This window comes from Mandrillus leucophaeus, unplaced genomic scaffold, assembly GCF_000951045.1.
Source record: "Mandrillus leucophaeus isolate KB7577 unplaced genomic scaffold, Mleu.le_1.0 Scaffold34, whole genome shotgun sequence".
Taxonomy (NCBI): domain Eukaryota; kingdom Metazoa; phylum Chordata; class Mammalia; order Primates; family Cercopithecidae; genus Mandrillus; species Mandrillus leucophaeus.
In genome coordinates, this window is record NW_012103587.1 from 2,297,578 (window position 1) to 2,316,153 (window position 18,576).

Consider the following 18,576-nt stretch of genomic DNA (forward strand, 5'->3'; position numbering starts at 1 on the left):
TGATTGTTTGATTAATCTGAGAAGTGCATATTGAGCATTGAGTGTGTACAAAGCATTGTATGAAGTGGGGACGATACAAAAACCAAACAAGATATGTCGTTTCTGCTGTTATGGGTCTTACTGTTTGAGACAACAATAATGTATATGAAAACTTACACAGGTGATTATTTAGTATTCGGGGTGATAAATACGAGGAAGGAAAAAATAGACATGCAATACAAGAAAAAAAACAACCTGGTTTTGTGTACCTGGGAAGGCTTTCTGGAGAAGGCATCAATTAAGATGAGAATTGAAAGATGGATAAGATTATCCAGATAATTGGGGGTAAAAGGACTGGGGGGTGGTATGAGGAATAAAGGTTTCAGGCATAGCAAACAGTATATGCAAACGCCCATATCAGTCAGGGTTTGGGCAGGAACAGCCTGGCACACCTCAAAGAGAACTTAATGAAGGGGCTTTTGATGAAGATGGAGGCACAGTCAAGGAAGCCAGCCAGGAACTAGCAACAGTGGCAAACAGTGATGGCCCTGGCCCAAGGAAGTGGAGACAGGAAGGTTAATTACAGTGAGAGAAGTTATGGAACAATGCTTCCTGCAGAAACTTCAGGGGACAAACCTAGCCACTGTCACAGGAGGAAGAAGCTGGGGATAGAAATATCTCAACCTCTCTTTTCTCACTGTCTAATTTCCTGCTGTCCCTCCTATTGGTTGAACCCAACTCGAAGCCAGAGAGAGGACGTGGGAGCCTCTGAGTGATGCTGTTCATAGCTGTCAGCCTCTAATGGTACAGGGCAGGGCAGAAAAGCCTGGACAGTGGATCTGGAGGGGCAAACAGAGAACAACCCATATAGCCAGGGTAGGAACTGAGGAAGACAAGTAGGAAAGCCTGGAGCCACAAGCCTAAAGAGATCATTCAAACAGCACCTACTAAGTGCTTAAAATTCAATTATCAGAGGACATCAGTGAGGTGGCTACTATGATTTCATTTTACGGATGAGAAAACTGAGGCTCAGAGAGGTTAAGTAACTTGCCCATCTGATAAACAGTAGAGCCAGGATTTGAATACAGGCAGTCTGGTTCCAGAGTCCATGCTTGATGGATTCTGGACTTCTTCTAACAGTGGAAGTGACTAGGGGAGAGTGTTAAGGTGGGCAGTGACAGCTTGGGATTTTGAGCAGATGACCTGGTTGCTGCATGGTTTGTAGCAGTGGTTGCACATGGTACATATGAGGATGATGGCAGCGACATGGAGAGACATTTGGGACTTGTTGATTGACTTGGGTGTCAAGGGGGCGACAGGGTTGATCCTCAGGTTTGTGGCTTGAGTACTTTGATGTTGGTGGTCCTTTCTCAAGGGGGACAAGAGAAGTAGGTAGTTTTGTTTTTATGTTGGGTAGGTTGATATCTTGAGTTCAGTTTTTGGACAAAGTAAGTTTGATTTTCCTTGCAACTTCTAAGAGATGATTTCAAGTTTTCATTTGGCTATGAATCTGGGACTTGGAAGAAAGTTCTGTGCTGTAAAAATAAGTTTGGGGATCATCATAATATGGAGGCCATTATCCTAAGTGAAGTAACCCAGAAACAGAAAATCAAATACCATATGTTCTCACTTCCATGTGGGAGCTACAGTGGGTCACATGGATGTAAAAATGGAAATAATAGACACTGGAGACTTCAGGAGTGGGAAGGTTGGAAGGGGGATGAGGGTTGAAAAGGTACCTATTGGGTGCAATGTTCACTCTTTGAGTGATGGGCACACTGGAAGCCCAAACCTCACCATTATGCAATGTACCCATGTAACAAACCTGCACAAGTACCTGTACCCACTGAGTCTAAATTTTAAGAAAAAAAATATAGGTGGCAAATAAAGCTGTGAAAATGGATGTATGTCTATGTGCATGTGTGTGCCTGTGTGTTTCTTGGTAGCTGTGAGGACCCAGGTTAGTTGAAAAGTCTTCATGGACAGGAAATATCCAGTACATCAGGGTGAACCCTTGAGTGTGTCTGGGTTGGAGAGGAAGAGGGGAAAAAATTCATTATGGCTGACAAAATGCTTTAAATTACTGTGATGAAATGATTATTAGCCACCTGAAAGTTCATATAACCAAACACTTTACAAATAGCAGGTTTGACAGAAAATGAGTTTAATTCAATAAAAGGTCAGGTTATTTTTGAGTTATGAATTGAATTTTTGTATCTTAGCTTTTTAAAATTAATATTTATTACCGAAGTGATGGGTATGACAAGAGAGGATCTCTGATTATTTCCATAAATTCCCTTTATTTAATATTTGCTCTCTGTGCTCACAAGGGCAGTTGAAATATTGAACATCCTTCTACCATCTGTTCTCTTGTCCTTGGATTACAGAGGGTAAAGTTATGTGTGTATCTTCTGTGAACTTTGAGAGGGTTTTATCTGGTCCTTGGAGTGGTAGAAATGTCAGAGCCTGATTGCTTTTTGTCAGTGAACTTTTGATTGCAAATAGAAGACACCCAACTCAAAGTGGCTTAAGGGTAATTTCCTGGCTCATGTAATTGAAAAGTTCAAAGAGAGCCTCAGGTCTGGCTGGATCCAGACACCAAGATGGAGTGGCCAGAAAGCAAGCTCATTCCATTAATTGCCTCTGCATTTCTCTGCTGGTTTTATTCTCAGGCAGGTGGTGGACTCTTACAGTGCTTATTGCTTAGTGGAGAGACAGCTGGAATCAACAATCGCTGACAAATCCTGAGTCACATGTCTACTTGTGAGCCAATCAACTGTGGCCAGGGAATGGGAAAGTCTGATTGGCTTGGTTGGGTCATATGGTTCCTCCTTGGACCAATCGCTCTGTCAGGAGGACACAGTGCTTTGGTTGGTCACATACATGCCAATCCCTGAAGCCAACAGTGGAGGCAGCACAACCTGAACTACCTGGACTGAGCCTGAGTGTGGCTCCTCAATGGGAAATACAAGTGCTGTGTAGGAGTAGGGGCTGGATGCTGGGCGATTCCATTAATCTTCCTGGTCTTGTGTGTGTGGGACAACCAGGGTTGGGAGTTTGTTGGATGATTCTCATAGCAGTTTTTCTCTAGTTCTCAGTCTTCCCGTGAAGCATTTTAGCACCAAAGGGTGATTCTTTTGGATGTCAGCATTTCAGTCTGGGCTAGTTTATGAAGGAGACAACACTTGGACACTCTTATCACCCATATTGTCATCGTGAACACTGTATAGTACTAATTATATGCCAGGCTCTGTTCTAAGCACTTTGTATATGCTGTCTCCATTTAATTCTTGCAGTGACACTGTGAAGTAGGTACTATTATTTGTTTGTTTGTTTGGTTGGTTGTTTTTGAAGTGCGATCTTGCTTTGTCCACCAGGCTGGAGTGCAGTAGTGAGATCATGGCTCACTGCAGCCTTGACCTCCTGGGCTCAGGTGATCCTGCCACCTCAGCCTCCCTGAGGTAGCTGGGAATGCAGGCACATGCCACCACACTTGGCTAATTTTCATACTTCTTCTGGAGATGGGATCTTGCTATGTTTCCCAGGCTGGTCTCAAACTCTTGGGTGCAAGTGATCCACCTACCTTGCCCTCCCAAAGTGCTGGGATTACAGGCATTAGAGCCACCGCACCTGGCCAGTACTGTCACTAGTATGCCCAATTTTACAGGTGAGGAAATAGAGGCACAAAGAAATTACATGACTTTTCCACATTCACACAGCTAGAGTCTAGAATTCAAGGCAGACGTATAGCTTTAACGTCACTGTTGTAGAAATTATGTCTATAGTGGTCTTAACTTCACTGTTTTTTTGTTTTTGTTTTTTTTTTTTGAGACGGAGTCTTGATCTGTCACCCAGGCTGGAGTGCAGTGGCACGATCTCGGCTTACTGCAATCTCCCCCTCCCAGGTTCAAGCAATTCCCCTGCCTCAGCCTCCCGAGTAGCTGGGACTACAGGCGCCTGCCACCAGGCCCCACTAATTTTTTGTATTTTAGTAGAGATGCGGTTTCATCATTTGGCCAGGATGGTCTCGATCTCCTGACCTCATGATCTGCCCGCCGCGGCCTCCCGAAGTGCTGGGATTAGAGATGTGAGTCACTGCGCCTGGCCAACTTCACTGTTCTATCTGTGTGTCTCTTAGGACTGCCTGTTTCTTTTGCACACAGTAGGTTAACACCTGACAGGTAGCAGATACTTGGCAAATAGACCTTAAATTAAATGGAATGCCTCCCAGACATATTTGAATCCCAAAGCCCTGAGACGCAATCTTCTTTCCAAATCCTTTTCATTTCAAAACCATTTTTAGTTCTTAATTACTCTACATTTACAAATCCCAGGTTCCCATGAAACACTATTACCCTACTAATTGAATCATGAGAAACCGTTTATTGGGCCCTGAGAAAATATCAACTTCCCTGCCTCCTGCCAAGTCTTGGTCATGGTGTGTATATGTTTGTGTATTTAATGATTTTGCTGTGAGAGAGATGCACATTGTCATTAACTTATTGTGTGGAGCATAAGAACCAGAGTCCATGGTTGAGAATGACAGAAGAGAAGACTTTTTGCATTGGGGAACCTCTGTCATGTCAGAATTTAGATGTGATCTGAAGGAGGATTGATTTTCTTGGTATGAACCAATGCTTGGGGCACCAATGCTTGGGGCTATGAAGAGAAGTGAAGTGGATGAATAAAGCACATTCCTGATAGTGGGACAATAATGGACTTGAAATTGTGGCAGGTGTTGATTTCGTGACGGTGACGCAGAATACTCAGCATTTGTGGGAAAGTTGCTTCCTGTTCTGTCTACATGCACTGAAAAAAAAAAAAATAAGAGTGTGCCCCACACAGGGACAAGGACAGAACAGTTAGGGAGCATCAGCAGTTCAGCTTAGGGTCCAGTTTGCTTGGAAAATATATCATTGGCATTTGTATTGGGGGCAGACAGGGGTGGGCATTATCTAGACAGGGACTGAAAAATCTACATAGAGTGTTCTCCGTGGAAGAACTATTGGCATTTGATGTGGGATGAGATTTTTCTGTGCACTGCAGGGCATTTAGCATCCCTAACCCTAATCCTCTAAATACTGACAGTTCTTTGTAGCCTCACCTTACCTGCTTCCTGAGTTATTGGGAAATCCCAACTACCCCTACTCATTTTTGTATATGTACCTTCTAGGGGGTGGTATCTCATCGATTGAAAACCATTGCCTCTAGGAACCAGGTTGGTAGCATATATGACCAAAGAAGACCAATGTGAGAAAACAGTTAACATAGATACAGACACAGAAGTCTTTTCATTTCCTTCTAAGACAATACAGAGAAAAAGCATAGGGCAAACGTAGTAATTAGTAGCAACCAGCACTCAGCCTCAGTGTCAGGGAGGCAGTAAGGATTGGGGGTTGGGGGGATGTGGTAACTGGAGAGTGGGCCTTGGCTGATGGAGCAGCTGCTGCTCAGCTCAGGCCCATTGTTACTGGACAGGAATGCAAGTTCAGTGTGGTTAAGTTTCAGTGAAGTTAGAAATCTGAGTTTTTATGTGAAATTGTCTGATGCTTAGTTATTGGCTATCAAATTGAAAGTTTTAAGACATGGTCTAATTGTTATCTATTGGTGAATAGCAAAATTACCACAAACTTAAAGACTTAAAACATCACCCATTTATTATCTCATAGTTTCTGTGGGTTGAGAGTCCAGGCATGACTCAACTGGGTCCTCGGCTGTGGATCTCACAGGCTGCAACCCAGGTATTGTCTGGGCAGTGTTCTCATCTGGAGGCTCGACTGGTGAAGAATCTGCTTCAAGCTGACTCAGTTGTTGGCAGAATTTATTTCCTTGTTGTGGTATGGCTGAAGGCCCTGGATTTTTGCTGGCTGGTGCCTGGAGGCTGCCCTCTGTTCCTAAAGCTCCCCTTCCCCCAGGTTATTGTCACATAGGTCTTCCAACCTGACTGCCTGTTTCTTCAAAGCCACCCAAGAACGTAGTTCTAGAGTCAGTCAGCTAGTGAGATGGTCTTATAAACCTAATGTGGTCATGGAGCAACATTCCAGTGCCTTTGCCATATTAAATTAGTTACAAGGATTTACCCAAGGGAAACAGAGTTACAAAGCTACCCACACCCAAGGGAAACAGATTTACAAAGCTGTGATCACCAGGAGCCAGGAATCATAGCAGATCATCCTAAAGTTTATATACACATACATATGGCATGTACTGTCACCAAATGAGTGGCTAAGTAAAACATGCTTACTTAGAGTGGCTGGGTCCAGTCATTTTTTGCTAGGTTTAGATACTTGGGGCCAAGGCAGAGTTTTGGACTTGCTTATCTTGTTGCTATGGAAGATGTGAAGAAGGAAGTGTGTGTGTGTGTGTGTGTGTGTGTGTGTGTGTATTGAGGGATGGGCTATAGGAGAGACATGGAATGGATTACCTTTCAGAGACTCTAGAAGGAACCCACCCTACCAACACCTTGATTTCAGACTTATGGCCTCCAGAACTGTGAGAGCGTAAGTTTCTCTTGTTGTGAGTCACCAGTTTGTGGTAATTTGTTACAATAGTTCTGGGAAACTAATACAGTTAGCATAGAACAGGAAAGATCCAACAGGCAGCTTTGGGGTAAACTTACTCTGTTTTATTGGCTGTGGAAGGTGTTGAGGTTTGAGAATGGCCAAGAGTCTATGAAGCTGGAGTCCGGGAAGAAAATATTGCATTGTAGAAGCTGTCATTTGGTTGGGGAAACAACATAATGACTGTCTCATTGAGGCATAGATAAACAGGTTGAGGATCAGATCAGCTTCACAGGCTAGATGGAGCTTCCTGCATACATGAACCTACTGCTGTTTTCATACTCAGAGCTGCTTTGGATGGGGTGGAGCAGACATTTCTACAATTGTAGCTGCAATGATTATTCTTATCTGTAGCTCTCTTGCTTTGATGGGCTCCATTGACTACAAGTCACCTCTCCCAGTTGCTGATACCTAGCCATCTCTCAAAAGGTAACAAACACATGAAATCAAGGCAGCTGTTGTAGTAGAAGCACTGAAATAACTAAAATCATTCTTTTTCTTGTAAAAATTTGAAATTTCTGATTTGTCCAGAGCTAGACATATAAGTTGCTTAGTATTTGACTTTCTTAGACAAGAGATTAAACTGAGCAATGAGACGAGAGAGTGGCAATAGCTTCTAGAAATCAGCACGTGTTTCCTGGGAAAGTTCTCACTGGCATGCAGATCCCCCTTCAAGTGTCCTGTTCTTGTAGCTGAGTTTCATGATTTCTAGCACTTCTCTCTGGTGGATGTGCTTTTCCAGCACCAGTTGTCTGTTTGTCCATCAAGATGGCTCCTGTTCTGACTCACAGGCCCAAAATATCTGGGTTTCCAGCCCCCTGGACAGGAGCATGCAAGACTGGAGACCCCACCTGCTCTGTGGTCATCTTGGTAGGCCAGGCTCCTGCCCTCTGGATCCCTTGGACTCTCTTTTCCCTGCCCTGTAACCTGTTCAAGTTTAAATCTTTGCTTGAAAGGAGCTCTCAGCAGAGTCTGATGTTGCCAGTCTCCAGGTGCTTAGTGGGAGATGCAAGATTCTCTCTCTTTGGTTAATTTATCACAGGGAAAGTGGTTTGGTGGGAGAACCCCAATTAAAAGTGTCTTTACAGTTTTCCTTAACCACACCCTGAAAATGCTCCTGTGCCTCAGGGCTGGGCTTATCTCAGAAAGGGTGTTGAATCTCTTTTGCATGACTCTGCTTGACAGAACATGATGTCTGAGGTGTGTCCCAAAGAGTATTGCCCACAGAGTGTTCTGAGGACCCCCTGCAACAGAAGGGTAACTTGTTTAAAAACACAGCACTATGGGTCCTGCCCCACCAGACCTATAGCATCACAGTCTCTAGAGGTTGGGTCCAGATCTCTGTGCCATTACAAGTGGCACAGGTGATTCTGATACACTTGAAAGTTTGAGAGCCTCTGGTCCACAGGGTTCTGATGCCTTCACACCCTCCCCTGCCCTTGGAATTTTTTGGTGATGTCTCTTACTGAGCATCTTCCACCCTTGAAGTCTCATATTCATGGGACATCCAGAGATGGATGACACCTTAGATAAAGGCCCTTCATTCGAGCAATATTGATTAAGCTCCTCCCATTTGCCAGGCATGGTTCTCAGCACTATGGATAATGCAGGAAACAGAAACTGCAGCATCTTTGCTCTCCTTGGGCTTATATCTAGTGGGAGAGAAGATAATAAACAAGAGAAGCAAAGTGTACGTTGCGTACGGTTTAGTGCTAAGGAGAAAAAATAAAGCAGGAAACCAGCGATAGAAGTTGTTGAGGATAAGAGGGATTTGCCATTTTAGACTGGGTGGTCTAGGAAAGCTTCCCTGAGAGGTGACATTTGTCCAGATCTCAAGGAGATTAGGGAATGAGTCATGGTGGTGTCTGTGGGAGAGGCTTCCAGGCAGAGGGAATGGCAAGTGGAAAGGTTTAGAGATGAGAAGGAATGTGCTGTTTTAGGAACCACGGGGAAGCCAGTGTTCTGTTCCCCACCAACATACAATATTAGCATATTTTCACACACATAAAATATACATTTTTATGAGCATTGCAATTCAAAGCTAGAAGGGTGTGATGGAGAAATTTTCTTTTAGTATTTTTGGCTAATTAAAATTAATTGACTAAAAAGGGGAACCAAAATTTCATAGAAAATAATGACAAAAAACTTCATTGGGATTTTTTTTCTTCCTTGAGAAATGAAATAAAGATTATAATAAAAGTTTGTTTTATCTTATATTAAACAAAATTGGGGGTTGGCAATTCCCAATCTGTGCACTTTGAACCAAGAGTGCATGTTGGTAATTTGTCATTTTTTCTTCCAGTTTTCTATAACTGTACAGTATTGCAGTTTTCATTTCATGTTTGACATTGCCAGTAGGATCACAAAAAGGATCCATTTAGTGGGAATATTCGAGGGCTTCCCCAGTTTCCCCAAGAGCTTCACGACACTCGGCTACTGAATCCGCTGTCTTCTGAAGCACCCATTGTCCTCGTTGCTTTTTCTCCTCTTCACTTGTTCACTATCTGTATCTATATCTATATCTATATCTATATCTATATCTATATCTATATATCTATATCTATATCTATGATGGAGTCTTGCTCTGTCACCCAGGCTGGAGTGCAATGGTATGATCTTGGCCCACTGCAACCTCCGCCACCTGGGTTCAAGCAATTCTCCTGCCTCAGCCTCCGGAGTAGGTGGGATTACAGGCACCTACCACTATCCCTGGCTAATTTTTGTATTTTTGGTAGAGACAGGGTTTCGCCATGTTAGCCAGGCTGGTCTCGAACTCCTCACCTCAGGTGATCTGCCCACCTTGGCCTTTCAAAGTGTTAGGATTATAGGCATGAGCCACCATGCCTGGCCGGTAAATATATCTTAAGGGGTGATTGTAGACCCTGGCTTCATTCTCTTTGTCAATAGCTTTGCATGCATTTGTCCGTCCTCTACTATTACAAGATTTGCAGTTTCACTTTGCAATGGATTTGCATTGCTTTTGCATTGTATTTATAGTTGGCAGTTAGCAGAATCTGACCAATCAAGATGGTAGAGATGTTGAAGTGGTGGGCAGGGTAGATGCTGCTGTTATCTGAGGGCCATGTGTGGGAAGGGACTGACATCTGGAAGGGTCCAGTCATCGATGAGTAGTTTCTTGTTCTGCCAATTTATCCTTCCCTATGTAATCCCATAATTTCAAGGATTCATACAGCAAATGTTTATATAATGAAGACCCTATGGAAATACACATATAAATTTTTTTTTTTCCATATGTCAGTCGTTATTATGTGAGACGAAAATGGTTCCTGTTTATTGGCCCCTGTGTTGTTTGTTTCTTCACAGTGGGCTGGGACCTGTTAGCTCAAAAGCCTGCTGGCACCAAACTCATATTTTTACACATCCAATTGTTTTAAACATAGCCCAAATAAACAGATTTTTAGACATTTGGAGCCTGCCTGTTTTGCATACCCTGCAAAACTGAGTCCAATGTCTGTTAGTTGTAAGTAAGATAAACCTTTTAGCTCTAAAAGAACTCAAGCTGCAACCGCCCTTTAGAGCTCTCTGACCCAGAGACTCCCCACTGTGCTGCTGAGTGACATTATCTAGACATGTGAGCCCCTGTCTTGAATCCTCCTCTCCTTTCAGAGTTCCCTTTCCCTGCCCCCCTCTGGCTGGTGGCCCCTCACGCCACATCCTTTGGACAGTCTCATGCTGTGAGGGGTTCCTTTCATGTAAACCTGTCAAAGCGTTGCCCAAACAAAACTCGTTGTGTGCTACTGCCACCTTGTGGTCATATATTTTTCCATGCCCAGTGCCCAAATCCCGCAAACTCATTACAGTGGTGAGACCATTTATCTTTTCCACGTAGTTTTAGATATTGTAGTTTTTAAATAACAAGTGCTAAGAATATCACCAAGCCTAAAGATATTTCTCTAAAACAAACTTAATGAATATTCAAGACATAGATGTTCCTGGGCTTAAATTGTTCTAACAAAGATAATCTAAAATTAGGAAGGATTTGGACTAAGGACTGGGATTTAGAAACAATTGTATAACTTGTGTTTAAGAGAGAGGCACATGTCAATAGTCTGGTTTTAGGTTTGTGTTTTTGATACCCAGCATTCATTTGTTCTGTTGTAACTTGAATTTCCTTTCAGAAGCCACTCCTTGCTAACTTCTCCCGTGTGATTAGGAGGGGGTTAACTTCACCCTTAGTGCAGGGATAGTTGTTGACCAGCTAAGCCCATGAGCATTGTGCCTCTACCCTAGATGCCATAATGATTGGCTCAAGATTGAGCACTCAGTTTAATTCGGCCAGTGAAAACCTGTCTCCGGGATGTTTCATCCAAGTTAAAGAATTTTGCTTTTTTACTGTGGATGAGGATGTGAGATCTGGAGCTGCTGCAGCAACACTGCGACCATGAGAGAGAGTTTATTGGTGAACAAAGCCCACATGCATGAGAGCTGAACAGGGTCCAGTGCCTAATGGAACTGGGGGTAACACTTGAACCTCTGTAGTGAGTTGCATCTGAATTTGGCCCTGCCTCTGGACATTTTCATGGACATGCACCAGAACTGGATTTTTAAAAATCAATTGCGACAGCCATGACATGTCCAAGAATTTGTCAGGTGTACAGCAATGTCCTTTGGGCCCAAACGATTGAGGACTGGGTGTTCTCTAGAGCAGCCCTTATGAAATAAATGGATCTACTGTGGCAAATGGAGACATTTGCCTTGCCTAGGGATGTTAGAGGAATTTTCTGCTAAGGAAGAGGAGTAGGATGAGGAAATCGTATCTGGAGAAGACGTGTTTAGAATCTTGGCTGGAGACTTAGGGTAGTTCCAAAGGACATCTCACAAGGTAGGAGGCTTAGATGCTTGTGTGTCTGGTCTCTGGAGACCATATGGTAGTAGCATATTGTTAGGAAATTAATAATAGCTAACGCTGATCCACTTGTTTGTTCCAGGTGTTCTAAGCACTTGATATACAGCAATTCACTTAATCTTCATAATAGCAACACTGTAGGTAGACAGTGTTATTATTCACATTTTACAGATAAGGAAACTGAGTCACAGAAGTTCAGTGGCTATCCAAGGCCTCACAGCTAGTCTGTCTTGCAGCTGGAATTAAAATCTGGGAGTCTTGCTCCTAATCCTTCTCTCTCCATCACCGTCCTGACATTCATTCCTGGGTGTATCCGGCTCTGCTAGAGAGGGAGGAATGGCCAGTGTTTCACTCCAAAGCAAATATATCAGAATTTATTTATTTTATTTTGTCAGTTTATTTTGTTTATAGGTAAGCCACTGCTTTCCTAGACAGACCGTCTCACTCCCTTCTTTGACTCACAGGTACAGCGTAACGTAATGGTAATAAACATGCCTGTAGCACTCCATCTGTGTCAGCACTTTATATTGTATTAGCTCACTGAACCCTTGCAGCAGCCTCACGAGATAGCCACTGTGTTAGCTTCCTGGGGCTGCCACAGCAAATGGCCACAAACGCGATGGCATAAAACAGCAGAAATTTATTCTCTCGCAGTTCTAGGAGGCCAGAGTCCCAAATCAATATGTCCGTAGGGTTGAGAAACCTTCTCATGCTCTTCTCCTACCTTCTGGTTGTTGCTGGCAGTCCTTCTTGTTCCTTGGCCTATAGAAGCATAACTCTAGTCTCTCTCTGTCTCTCTCTGACTTCACATCGCTGCCTTCTTAGGTTCCCTGTCTGTCTCTTATAAAGACACCACCCATGAGGGTGGGATTTACAGCCCACCCTAAATCCAGGATGGTCTCATCTTGAGATTCCTAAGTAATTACATCACTGAAGACCCTGTGGCTCAATAAGGTCACGTTGTGAGGTTCTGGGTGGATATGAATCCCTGGGGGGACACTATTCAACCCCCTACAGACACTTATTTTTTCATCATTTGAGAGAGGAGGAGTCCCTGTATTGCAGCAGGAGTCAATGGCAGGACCTGAACCTGGCAGGCTGGTGTGAACACCTGTGCTGTGCCCATCAGGTATAGAGGCCAGAGGGGCAGGCTCAGAAATGAGGACCCCTGCACTCCATCCTGCCTCCACAATGACTCACCTTCTGATTTTGTTCCTGTTCCTTAATTGTTTGGTGCCACAGATTTCGCATTTGTAAATCTAGGATAATGAGACCTACTCATAGTGCTGTAAAGAGGATTAAATATGTTGATACAGGTAAAGCAAGAGAAAATGTATGCAAAGCCCCTGGGAAAGTGTCTGGCTCAGGGGAGTGGCCTCAGTAAAGCTCGGCTATTATAATCCACAATATTCCTGAGCGGCGCTAGGATGCGCATGGCTGCTGGCATCTTGCAGCTGCCAGAGTTTGGACAGGACAGTTTATTATCATCAAGGTGTTTGGTAGTATTGTCATCAGATGGTTGTGAATTCAAATTGTAGCTTTCCTCACTTTTTGTGGAATATTTATTAGTTCAGAGTTCAGTTTCCTGAACTAATAAGGAACTAAGTTCTTCCATTGTGGGCTGTTTGGTTAACTCAAACGTTAGTAGACATGCTTAACTAGATCCTTTTGCTAGTGAATTTCCAGTAGACTGTGAGTACCTTCTACTGTCCAAACAGGAATCTTCCTTATCTCCTCTGGCTAAAGCAGAATGCAAAACTTCCCTCCCCTGGTTGTACCCACACAATTTGCCTGTCTAGTGACGCTCATCAAGTTTCCTCATGTGGAAAATGGAAGCAGAAGCGATACTACCCCCGCGGGGTTGCACGAGGTGTCCGTGTATTAGCAGTGCAAGGTGGCGGACAGTGCCTGGCTTCCAGAAGGGGCTCGAGACATTTCAGCATTTGTGAACAAGTTCTTTTTCTACTGTGAAATGGGTACTGGGGGAAGGTGAGCTACAGTCTCAGTCTGTGGCCGAAACCATCTGAGACTCACTGGTCTGAACTGAGCCATGCTCCTTTTTGCATTTCCAAGCGCTTCATGCATAATACCTGAAAGTCAAGAAATCCTCTTTAAACATTGGAGGACTGGGTGCATGATATGGGGTATAAAAATATTTCACAGCCTTGATGGCATGAGTTCTAATTGCACGCTTCCTTCTCCAGCCCCCGCCCATGGCAGACAGTGAAAGACTTGACCCACCCACTGAAAAGCTGGGAAGGTCTCAAGACCACCCTCACTTCTGATGTCATCTGCAAGTCTGGAGGGTCCCCAAGACCACCCTCAGGTTCCAAAGAACTCAGAAAAGCTGTTGTACTTATAAATATTGTTTATTCCAGTGAAAGGATGCACACTAAGTTCAGCCAAGGGAAGAGGTGCATAGAGTAGGATCCAGTAGAGGTCCAGGGGCAAGCTCCCAGTTGACCTTTCCCAGTGGAGTCGTGTGGACAGCATTCGCTTCTCCCAGAGCTGATGTTCAACAACAGGCACAGAGTGCTGCCAACCGGGGGAGCTCACCCAAGCTTGGCATCTAGAGCTTTTTTTTCGCCAAGGCCCCAGGTAAACAAAGACATTCTTATCAGGCAATGGTCAGCTTGTCCCAAGTCCTGCCTCCCTGCCTTCCTCGGGTCCCCTGGACCTGTTAAGGACCAGTGAGTACAAATTAATGGCAAGCACTGTGTTTCCTCAGCCCCTGCCAGGGCACCCCCCATGCTAGGAAATGCTCTGTGGAAGACTTGGACTGTCTCCCTGCACTGGACCCTCTGCTTCTCAGACTCTGAGGAAGAGTTGGCCCACTGTGAGAGTCTCTGTCGGGATAAACCAGAGCCAGAAGCCCAGTGGAAGAAGCACTGTGCACGGAATCCCACGAATCAGCTCAGAGCTGATGAGTGAGGAAGCCCCTGAGGACGAGGGGACCTGTGTCTTAGTTCTGGGTCAGAATAAAAGAAGGAACAAAAATCTCACAGAAGATCCTTGAGTGAGTACGTGTTGTATCCCCAAGACTGAAGGGAGGGGGGCCTGCAATGAGGGCTCAATTAAGGAGCTAAAATGTGAGACATTATTGTCTCCAGACTTAACTATTGAGGCATTTGTCAGGCAATAAATGATGCAATGTGGGTCATAAAAGAAATCTTCTGTTAATGGACCGGTGCATGAAAGAAAGGAGTGGGATTTGGAGTGAGGGGATCTGGTTTCGAATCCTGGCTCTGCCAGAATCAGCTGTGTGACCTTCAGCCGGTCATGCACTATCAGGTGGGAGGGTCTGATTTGTTCATCTGGGCATTGAGGACAACGGTGACAGGCCTGGCCGCACGGCTGCTTGGTGAAAGAACTCTGTGGGAGAGTGAGAAAAGCTATTATGGTAGCAAGTACCGATAAGAAGGAGGCGGTGTGTGGACAGCGGAAGGGACTCTGTTTCTCTAGATACGACTCTGGAACATTCTCTGCAGTTGCCCCTTTGGCAACAAGATGGGATGGTTGGGGGCAGGGACAGAACAGGATGCCTCTATTTGTGGTTTGCATAAATTAATTCCTGGAACATCATGACAGCAAGAAAGAAAGCTTTGTAAGTAGCAGATTTGGACCCCAGAATTCAGCAGAAGAATGATCAAGTCAAGGCAAGGCATGGCATCTGAGTCTCCGGGAATTGCAGGCATTGCAGTGACTTTTTGGCGTGTGCAGGAGCAAGCAGAATGATGTCTTAGAGTCTGTGTAAAGACCTACAGGAAGGGGAGAAAGGGAGGCAGAAACATTCCATTTTCTTCAATGAGATAAGCAGACATTTGAATCCCCTAATTCTACAGCCTCAGGGTTCCTTACGGTGGGGGGTAAAGTTGGGGCTTTCCTCAGGTTTGAGAATCTCTCTCCTGCTTGAATTCTGCCATGAGAGGCCGCCTTCCTTGGGCCTGATAGGTGTTTTGATTTGATTTTGATACATTCTATTTTTTTAAAGTTTCAGTCATTCCTGGGAGGGGTCATTTTTCACCTGTGGTTTTTTTTCCCCCCATTTTCTTTTTTGTTTTGAGGTAAAATTTACATCACATAAAATTAGCCATTTCACTGGCCTTTAATACATTCACAGTGCTGTTGGACCACCATCTTTGTTTACTTCCAAAACACTGTCGTCATCCCAGAAGGAAACTGGGTACCCGTTAGCTAGGCAGCTACTCCCCATTTCCCCCGGCCTCACTTTTCCCCAGTCCCTGGAAACCACCAGTCTGCTTTCTGTCTATGGATTTACTTTCTGTATGTTTCATCTGAATGCAGTCATTTACTATGTGGCCTTTTGTGTCTGGCTTCTTTCACTCAGCATCACGTTATCGAGGTTCATCACATGGCACGTGTCAGAACTTCATCTCTTTTTATGGCTGAATAATATTCCATTGTATGGATAGACCACATTTTATTTATCCATCTATCATAGATGGGCATTGAGTTGTTTCAGTCTTTTAGGTACTGCCCACAGTGCTGCTGTGAACATGAGTCTACAAGTGTTTGTTTGAGTACCTGTTTTCAATTCATTTAGGTATAAACCTAGGAGTGCAATTGCTAGGCCATATGGTAATTCTATGTCTAACTTTTGGAGAAACTGGAAAACTGTTTTCCACAGTGGTTGTACCATTTTACATTCCCAAGAGCAGTGTATGAGGGTTCCAATTTCTCTACATCCTCACCAGCACTTAGTATCTGTCTTTTTTATTGTAGCCATCCCAATGGATATGAATTGGTATGTCATTGTGGTTTTGATTTGCATTTCCCTGATGACTAATGATGTTGTTGAGGATATTTTCATGTGTTTATTGGCCGATTATACAACTTTGGAGAAATGTCTAGTCAAGACCTTTGCCGAGTTTTTCATTATGTTATTTGCTTTTGTGGTGATTTTGTAGGAGTACTTTATATATGCTGAATGCTAGGCCCTTATCAGATAGACAGTTTGCATATATTTTCTCCCATTCTGTAGGTTGTCTTTTCGCTTTCATTCACTTGTTTTTAAATAGTGTCCTAGACCTGCTGCTATGTGTGGATTTGATTAATTAATCTTGGAGGGAATCTTTGCTTCCCATCAATCATTTCTTGGTGGTGCTGGGATGTCTGGCTTAATGCACCTGTCTTTGCTGACACTCCTCTAACTCCTCCATATAATATTTGGCTGCCTTTGGTATCCCTTTTTTGTTCATGGGAGAGGGTGCCCAGGGTCTCACTGGGGCCTTTTCTTGTGGGTCCACTGGCTTCTGGGAAGCAGAAGGGAGCTGGTCACCTTCCCCCCAAGCCTGCACTGACCTCTGCAGCATTAGTTCACAGCATTAGTTCACATCCCCAGAAGTCCCAGCAGGCCCTTGTGGTGATACCTGTGTTCAGTGAAGGCATAGTAAGCAGTGGGCACCCCACGGCCTGCCTTCATCCTTGACCGTCCAGATGCATACACAGCATTGGGCCAAGCCCCCAGGTTGCCCTGGGAGAACGTGGATGTTGTCCATGGACTCCCCGCTGTTATCGAGGAGATGTTTTCTGGTTAGTAGCTACGTGAGGATCATTTCAGGAGCAGTGCACAAAAAGAAAGAAACCCAGACTGTGAACTCTCCTTGGCCTTTTCTCAATGGCAACGCACTTGGGTCTTTGAGTCTTCCTGGTGGAACTGTGTTCTGTGAACATTGTGCCAGGCAGCACCTGGTCCCGTTATCCCGCCTGAATGCCACGTTTGTTCTTCAGACACCTGAGGACTGGGTGCTCCTGTCCATTCCTGCTCCCAGAGTGCGCAGTGCAATGGCCTCCTCTTCCATCCCCTGGGCTGTGCGATCTTCTGGCCTTGTACAGCCCACCCTGTGTCTTAAAAACTCTTCTCCATCTCCAGGTGAAGAACAGGCCTTGCAGATCCATCTCTCCTGCCCCGAGGCATCTGTCTCATTTGCATCTTGCTGGGGTCCCTGGAGCAGCAAGTGATCTGGTTCCCAGCACACTGATTAAACAGAAAATTAACGCACATGGCAAAAGCTGGGGCTCCTACTTCCAGGCACTTGTAAAAATTACAAGACACTTCGTTTTTAAAGGAAAGTCACTTGCCACCACCCTTCCCCACATCTCCCAGAGGAAGGGGGCGACGTTACACATACTTTCCCGGTCATCTGCTCTAGTGCCATATTTTATTACCTGTTTCAAACTAAAATGGTTTTATTATATATAGTATCATTGTTTTCCCACCCCACAGAATTAAGGCGGCAGCAGGTGTGAAGATAATGGCAGTGAGAGTCAGCAGTGAGGACCAATGGGCAGTCCAGGAGGAAATTGATAATGGCAGCACTCAGACGTCGGCCACCCTCACCTGCATGGGCCATCGCCCGGACACGCAGAGCAGGTAAGCGTGGAGATCCCCAAAGCACCTCGGCAGCGGGGAGGAGGGGAGTGGCTGCCGGAGCTGACAGCAAAATAATGCGCGTGTGGATAAAGCGATGCCTCTGCATTTAATGGGCAATGGTTTCCTTTGCGCTCATCAGCGTAGCTCAGCCGTGCCGCTTCTGAATGGCTCTATTACTGAGATATGCCACGGTATTGAGGCTTCTATCCTTGATGCTCTTCACACATAAATGACCTAATTAGGTCGGCAGTCTCAAAAATCACCAGAGTTCACATCTGTCACAGCGTCGAGTTTGGTAACCGCATTTTAAATTTTTATCTTTATTATTACTATTGTTATTGTTTGCAGCGAAGAGTTGAAGAAGGAAATGGGGGAAATAAAAATGATTTAAGAGGCAAGGGGAAAATATACTTAGTAATGAGTAAACCGAGGGTAGCTTTAGCTATTGGGCATTTGTCCCTTAGTGCTTAAATATAGTCATTTTGCTGATATCACACTTGGGAATTGGCACATGGCCTCAGAATCTTAATTTGAATGAACTTGGCATTGCTAGAAGGCAGCCTGTCTTCTCCCATTCAGACACCAACCTTGGGCTTTACAGGGCTGAACTCACCTGGGACCCAGAGAGAGGTGATCACATGTCACCTCATATCAGGACACCCGGCAGGTAGAAAGAGCTCTCACTGGCCGGGCGCGGTGGCTCAAGCCTGTAATCCCAGCACTTTGGGAGGCCGAGACGGGCGGATCACGAGGTCAGGAGATCGAGACCGTCCTGG

The 18,576-nt window shown here is 44.7% G+C and overlaps 1 protein-coding gene across 1 annotated transcript in view; it reads left to right on the top strand.

The window, feature by feature from the left end:
• The window catches only part of TMEM132B (transmembrane protein 132B), a 341,477-nt gene that overhangs the window by 67,444 nt on the left and 255,457 nt on the right, over positions 1 to 18,576 (top strand). Inside the window, exon 3 of the mRNA XM_011988883.1 lies at positions 17,654 to 17,800. Within this exon, the coding sequence (XP_011844273.1) occupies positions 17,654 to 17,800 (147 nt within the window). The remainder of the gene's footprint in view (positions 1 to 17,653; positions 17,801 to 18,576) is intronic.